Source organism: Martes martes, assembly GCF_963455335.1.
Source record: "Martes martes genome assembly, chromosome: 4".
Classification (NCBI taxonomy): domain Eukaryota; kingdom Metazoa; phylum Chordata; class Mammalia; order Carnivora; family Mustelidae; genus Martes; species Martes martes.
The window spans coordinates 3,216,904-3,223,842 of record NC_137891.1 but is presented as its reverse complement, the minus strand read 5'-3'; the positions used below and the strand labels follow the sequence as shown (position 1 = coordinate 3,223,842).

Sequence of the window (6,939 nt, the reverse complement as noted above, 5' to 3'; positions counted from 1 at the left end):
ACCAGGCGCCCCCTTTCACGTGAACTTTGAAATCGAAGTGGATTTGGGGGCGCGAAGACCTTGCCGCAAGAGCACTGAAACCTTACGTGGTGATGCAGGCTTCTGGAGAGGGCTGTGCGGTTCGCCACTGACCTGAGAGGAGTACGACCAGGGTCTGACTAGTGTCCCTGCAATTAACACTGAAGCTGCTCCAAACCCGCGCGAAGGCGCTTCGCAGCGCGCCCCAGCTCAGTGCCCGGCACGGCCACCCTTCCGCTCTTCTCTTCAAACGAGGTCCCCAACCCTACTCTCTCCCACCGCCTCACTCTCGCCTAACCCCCATCCCCGCTGGCCCAGCAACAGCCCCTCACCGTGCTCTCTGCCTCCACTCCTGCCCCGCTGCAGTCCGTCCACACGCAGCCCCTGCAGCACTCCTGGTAACGCGCGAGTGGGGCCTCCTGGCGCTCCCCAGGGCTCCGGATTCACCCGGGGAGCGCTCCGGGATCGCCGAAGCCTGCCCGACGCGGCCCCCGGCCGCCTCCTACCCTTCGCTTTCGCAGCTCCCTTGGCCTTAGCCGCACTGCGTCCCCCAGCCGCCCCCAAGCAGGGCCGCTGTTACGCAGGGCTGGAACGCCGACCCCGAGATCCAGGCCGGGGCCGAGCTGCGGACGCGCACCCACAGGCCACCGCGGGCTCCCAGCGCACCCGCATCTTACTCACGACCTCCAGCCACCTTCCGCCTGGGCTCCGGGCTCCAGCCCTCCGACGGCCCGGGGCTGCGCATCCCCTGCAGCCCTCCCCCGTGCCCTCTTCCGACCGCTTCCCGCTCTCCTTAGCGCTCCGGCCGGCGGCGGCTAGGCCGCGACCGCCGTCCTCCGGCCGCACCCGGGGCTCCCCGCGGAGCTCCAGCCGTGGGCCCGTGCGGCGCGGTCCCTCCGCCGCTCTGGCCGCGACGCTCCCCTCCCCGCACGCAGGCCGGCCCCCGCCGGCTCCCTCCGGAGCCCCCGCGCCCCGGCCCCGCACGGCGCAGGCAGCCGGCGGGAAGGCGGCTCGGGCCCTCGGCAGCACCGCCCCGCCGGCCGCCCTTCGGCGCGCGGCATGTCGGGGCTTGTAGTCCGGCCCCGGAAGCGCGGCCGCCCGCCCCCGCCGCCGCGCCTCCCCGACACTACAACTCCCACGGGGCAGCGGGACGCCGCTCCCGCACACTCCGGGCCGGCCGGCCGCCTGCCTCGCGGCGGGTCTGGCGGCCGCCGCGGGGCGGGGCGCGAAGATGGCGGACGCGGTCGCGGGCCGGGACAAGTGCGGGGAGCCGCGGCTCGTGTCGCTGCCCCTGTCCCGCATCCGGGTCATCATGAAGAGCTCCCCCGAGGTGTCCAGCATCAACCAGGAGGCGCTGGTGCTCACGGCCAAGGCCACGGTGAGGCGGGCGGCGCGGGGAGGACCGGGGAGGACCGGGGGGGGGGGCAGGGTGCCGCCCGGAACCGTCGCGCCCCGCCCCGCCCCCCGGGCTCCGCAGCGCCGCCGGGGCCCCCCTCGGCCTGCGCGCCGCCGGCCGCCCCCGCGGGATCGCGGTGCGCGCGCCCTCCACGACGCGCCCGGGTCCCCTCCCTCGGCGCGCGCGCCCTCCGCCCCGCCCGCCGCGCCGCTCCCGCCCTCCCTCGCGTGCCTTTGGCCCACCCACTCGTCGCTGCTTGCTGCGCCGCGCGCGCCTCGCGCGCCTCCCGACCTCCCCTGCGCGCCCTCCGCCCCGCCCTCCCCCGCGCGCCCTCCGCCCCGCCCACCAGGCCGCTCCCGTCCGCCTTCGCGCGCTTCTGGCTTACCCACCTGTTTCTCTCTGCGGCGTCGGCCTCGCCCCGCGCTGCTCCCGTCCTCCCTTGCGCGCCCTCCGTCCCGCCCACCGCGCCGTTCCCGCCGTCCCTCGCGCCAGGCTCGAGTGGCGGCGCGGGCTGACGCGGGCAGACGCGGGCTGACGCCGGTGTCCCGCGACACCGCCTCCCGGCGTGTCCCCAAAGTCGGGGCCGCAGTGCCTGGCTCAGGGTTCACGGCGAGGGCTCCGGGGGTACCGCCCGGCCCGCTGCTCGCGCCCCGTCCCCGCAGCCGAGCGCGGCGTCCCCCGGTACTTTGAGGGCCTCCTGGGTGCGCCCAGAGCTGGCGGGGCGGTTCGGTCTGGGTGGGGGGCGGGGGGCGGGCCCCTGCGGACCGCCCTGGGCCGTCGGAGCTGCGGGGGCGGGCGGGCCTCGCGTGATTCCGCCCAGAGCCGCCTTTTTATTTCATCGTCACGGGTTTAGGGTAGAATCCAGTGACTCAGCAGTCGGGGGTGACACGCAGTGCCCCTAAGTGACGGCCCTCTTGGAGGCGCGCGAGCCGTCCCCGGGGCCCGGACGGGGCGGGCTCCCTGTCGCCGGTGGTCCGGGGGTGCCCGGGCTCCCTGTGCCCGCTCGTCCGAGAACGAAGGCGGGGCCCGGCGGGCCCGCACGTCGCACTGACCGGCCTGGCGGGGGTCCCGGCGCGGGTTGGGCGCCCGGGAGCCGCGGTCAGTTTCCGGCCTCGGTGCTCGGCTGGTGCGCGCCGCCCCTCGGCGCGGCGCGGTGGGACAGACCGGAGACGCGTTCCCGCCCCCAGAATTTCTGAACGCTCTTCTTTAAAAAAACAAAAACAAAGAAAACCTGTGGTTCTTAAACATTTATAATTCCTTGTTGAGTGACTTTTAAATGTCTTCCTTGGGTCAGGGATCGCAAGTAGCGTTAGGGAAATGCCTGCTTCCCTGCGAAATCGGATGCAGCCTCGCTTTCTCCCGGCCTGCGTCCCTGCCCCACGGCTCCCCGGGGTAGAAGCCGCAGTCAGCCGCGGTCCGCTCGCCCTCGCCGACGTGGGAGGGGCGCTCTGCGCAGGCGCCCGAGCAGCCTTGCCTTCTCGTTCCCCGTGTCTAGGAGCTCTTCGTTCAGCACCTCGCCGCCTGCTCCTACCGGCGCGGCGGCGGGCGGGAGAGGAAGGCCCTCACCTACACCGATCTGTCCAAGACCGCGGAGGAGTCGGAGGCTTTCCAGTTTCTCGCAGGTACGCAGCCTTTGCCACATCCCGGTTAAAGCGCGCAGAGGGTCCTTCACCGCCGTTTCCCCTTTTCCCCTGCTTTCCCTGGAAGACCCCCGGCCCCCGCTTTCTCTGGGCGCCGGAGTTTACCGTGAACGGGCACAGGGAGACATCTGTAGTTCTGTCGGAGTGTGTTTGCGGTGCGCTTCTCCCGGATTGGCGACGAAGCCAACATCCGGCACAAGGACGTTCGGCTGGTGGGGGGCTGGGTGAGCCCGGCGTACCCACCCCCAGACCCCTTCCCACTGAAGGGAAGACTCTGGGCTGGTCTGCTGGGCCCCGGAAACAGAGACTAGTCGTTGCCGTGGACAAGCCGTGTGGGCCACGGCTGAAAGGAGCCTAAATCTGTCCCCAGGCCCAGCGGGCTTGCCTCGGGTAGGTTGAGCAGACTCGCTCAGTCCACACCAGCACATCCAGGAGCGCGGGATTTGCAGTCCGTGGGGGGAAACAGGTCTTCAGCAGTAGTCAGGAGGCAGTGCTCGTTTCCTGCTGTTTCACCCAGAAGTGTGGTCAGAATTTTGTCTTGTTTTGGAACCTATTCCAGAGCTCAAAGCAGGAACTAGCACATTTTGAAATTTGTATTGCTGTGTTCGTGGTCTGCCCAAACCAGTTGCTGATGTTAGCTTTATGTTTTTAAGATATATTACCAAAGAAGATTTTAGCTAGTAAATATCTGAAAATGCTTAAAGAGAAGAGGGACGAGGACGAGGAGGAGAATGACAGCGATGATGGGAATGACGGGGACGAAGCAGAATCCTAGACCAAAGAGGAGGTGCTTGAGAAATCAGCCTGCTGAGGACCTCCTGGATTAGCAGCGCTGCGTGGAAGCAAGCACAACACCGTGTGACCTCAGACACCTGACTTTTCAGAGACTTCCAAGTACATTGGGTTCCTTCCGGGCTAAGATAGAGCACCTGATGTGCCCACACCATGAACGGCCAGAAGGAAGGTGGCCCAGACAGCAGCCTCTCTCTGCGGGGCCCATGCTGCAGTTCGGGGGCACGGGGGCACCAAGAGAGCTGCCTGTACACCCAGGCCCTGACCGCTGATCTGATGCAGCTGTCAGCTGTAGAGACAGACAATTTTGCTTCTCTTTTTAATTTACAGATAGATTTTGAAGAGCTTCTAAAGACCGGTTGTGTAAATTCATAGATGTATATTTGGAAATCCTTGTAAACAACCAGATGTAGTTTGAGCTAAATACATAGTTTATGCGTGATATGTTACATTTCAAAATTTGACAGTTTGTCCAAATACTGCAATTTTATTAACTGTAAAGAAATAAATTTCTTTATTAGAAGCTGTTGTTTTATAGTAAATGCTTTGAGGAACTAGTTTTAGAGCTCTGTTCTGGTGTCTTACTACCTGAGACTTCTGCAAAATTTAAAAATACACATTTCTAGCACTTATTCCCAGAGGGAAAAAAAATCACAAGTTAATTAAGTCAAATACAAAAAGAAATACTACCTTTGAATAAGCATATATTTTTTTATTAACATACAGTGTATTATTTGTTTCAGGGGTACAGGTCTGTGAATCATCAGTCTTACACAATTCATATTTTTCTTAAAAACATTTTAAAACATTTTGTATATTGAAAATCTCTCGGGGCACCTGGGTGGCTGTCGGTTAAGCATCTGCCTTCAGCTCAGGTCATGATCCTGGGGTCCTGGGATTGAGCTCTTGTTGGGCTCCCTGCTGTCTGCTTCGCCCTCCCCCTCTCCCTCTGCCCCTGCTCTCTCTCAAGTAAGTAAATAAAATCTTAAAAAAAACAAAAAAGAAAAACCTCTCCTTTTACTCTTCCTTTCTTTATAACCGAAGTAAATGTTTTTACTGTTCACAAGAGGAAACTTGTGAGAAAACTATTTTCTTTTCTACATAGAGTAAATTTTTGGCTCTTGTCTCTTTAGTCTCTTTTTTAGAAGACTGAGTTATAGTTCACATCTAGTAAAATCATCCTTTAGTATCTGTTCTGTTGGTTATGTAAGTATCGATATATGGGACAGTTGCATCACCCAGATCTCTCCCTGTCCCTCCAGAGTCCCTTCCCTTATCCCCAGGCAACCACTGTTGTTTCTGTTCCTCTTGTTTTTAAATGTTTAAATTTTTAAAAAACCCACACTTTGATGCACAGTTTTGAGCTTTGACAAATGCAGAGTTGTGTTAACACCACAAGACTCAACAGCTGTATGGCCTCCCTTCAAATTCCCTCCTGGTCATACTCATTCCAACCCTTCACCTGGGCAACCACTGAGCTATTCTTTACCCGTGTAGAAGTTGACAAACTTTTTCTGGAAAGGGTCACAGAGAAAACATTGTAAGATGTGCAGGCTGTCTAGCCTGTCACAGCTGTGAACTGTGGCACTGTAGTAGACAAGCTGCGTACGGAAGGGAGGGAGTACGGCTGCATGTGAGTGAGGCTTCGGTTCTGGACGCTGAAATTTGAATCCTGGCATCTTCATGGATCATGAAATATTCTTTTGATCTTCTTGAAACATTGAAGAATGTAAAAGCCATTCTTCAGCTTACAGGCCATGCAGAAGCGCAGTGGGCCGGCCCTGGCTCCCAGACTGGTTTGCTGAGCCGCCTTTCCCATGTCATGTAAGTGGAACTCGGTACAGTACTCGGTACTTTTGTTTGGTGACACGTAACGCCAGGGAGATTCACATTACCGCAAGTCCCACTCCTTACTGCTGAGTAGGCTCGCGCGGTACGGCTTTAGAGAAGTGTGTTTCTCCCACTATAATCGACGAATAACTGACAAATAATTCCCACTTTGGGTTTCCAGGGTTGATGATCACAAATTGACAATTCCCAGTTTGGGTTTCCAGTGTTGATGATCACATGTAAAGCCTTAGAAACATTCGTGTACAGGTTTTGTGTGAACAGAGGATGTCCACTTGGACACGCTTGAGTATATGCTTAGGAGTGGAATTGTGTATTGACGTTCATAAGAAACCGCCAAACTTCTCAAGCGGCGGTACCGTTCTGCATTCCCACCAGCAGTAAAGTTCAAGTTTCAGCTGCTCTGCATCATCTGCAAAATTGGTAGTTTTTTGTTTTAATTTTTGCCATTTTCATGGGGGTAGGCTTTAATTTTGCATTTCTGTAATGACAAATGTAGAGCATCTTTTTATTTGTTTATCTACCGTATTTTCTTTGGTTAAGTGTCCAAATCTTTTGCCCATCTTTTTATTGGGTTTTCTTTTTGTTGAGTCTTGAGCATTTTACGTCTTTTGAATACAGTCCCTTTGCTAGATTACGAGGTTTGCACATGTTTTCTCCCAGTCTGCTGCTGATCTTCTCCTTCTCTTGATAGTATCTTTCAAAGAGCAGAAATTATTATTTCTCTCTGAGAAGTTCTTAATTTTGAGGAAGTCCAGTTTATCAGTTTTTTCCTCTGGGGATCATGCTTTTCTTGTATCTAAAACCGTGTCATCAGACCCAAAGTCACAAAGATCTTCTTTGTGTTATCTTAATATTTTTAAGTAGGCTCCACGCCCAGCATGGAGCCCAGCATGGGGCTTGAACTCCAGCCCTGAGATGGAGACCTGAGCTGAGATCAAGAGTCAGACACTCAACCAACTGAGCCACTCAGGTGCCCCCTCAATTGTATTTCATTTTTGTTTTTGTTTAAGCAATTTTTTTTTTTCTGCATCAGATGGGTAATATGCCAAGGTCGTAACAAGGTTTGAGGGAGGCACATGTCACACAAGACCATGAACACCCAGTCATCACGCTTATGAACTACAAAAGGATCTGAGCAATTATTTTTAAATCTTACCTTTTTAAATCCATGCATGGCCTTTAGTATGTATGCCTCCAGCAACATGCTGCTGTGTAAGAAATCCCCAGAACGGTACCGTTTCC

General features: G+C 57.3%; 1 protein-coding gene across 1 annotated transcript; it reads left to right on the top strand.

Moving 5' to 3' along the window:
• The first annotated feature begins 1,160 nt into the window (after positions 1 to 1,160).
• Positions 1,161 to 4,369, top strand: CHRAC1 (chromatin accessibility complex subunit 1). The gene is made up of 3 exons (XM_080800990.1): positions 1,161 to 1,396; positions 2,910 to 3,036; positions 3,708 to 4,369. Exons 1-3 carry the CDS (start codon positions 1,250 to 1,252, stop codon positions 3,827 to 3,829), a joined length of 396 nt encoding a protein of 131 aa, XP_080657116.1. The 5' UTR covers positions 1,161 to 1,249; the 3' UTR covers positions 3,830 to 4,369.
• Positions 4,370 to 6,939: the final 2,570 nt, after the last annotated feature.

Coding starts and splice junctions, on each gene's coding strand:
- CHRAC1 (XM_080800990.1), top strand. CDS start 1,250: ATGGCGGACGCGGTCGCGGGCCGGGACAAGTGCGGGGAGCCGCGGCTC. Junction 1,397..2,909: donor TGCTCACGGCCAAGGCCACG/GTGAGGCGGGCG, acceptor CCCCGTGTCTAG/GAGCTCTTCGTTCAGCACCT. Junction 3,037..3,707: donor GGCTTTCCAGTTTCTCGCAG/GTACGCAGCCTT, acceptor TATGTTTTTAAG/ATATATTACCAAAGAAGATT.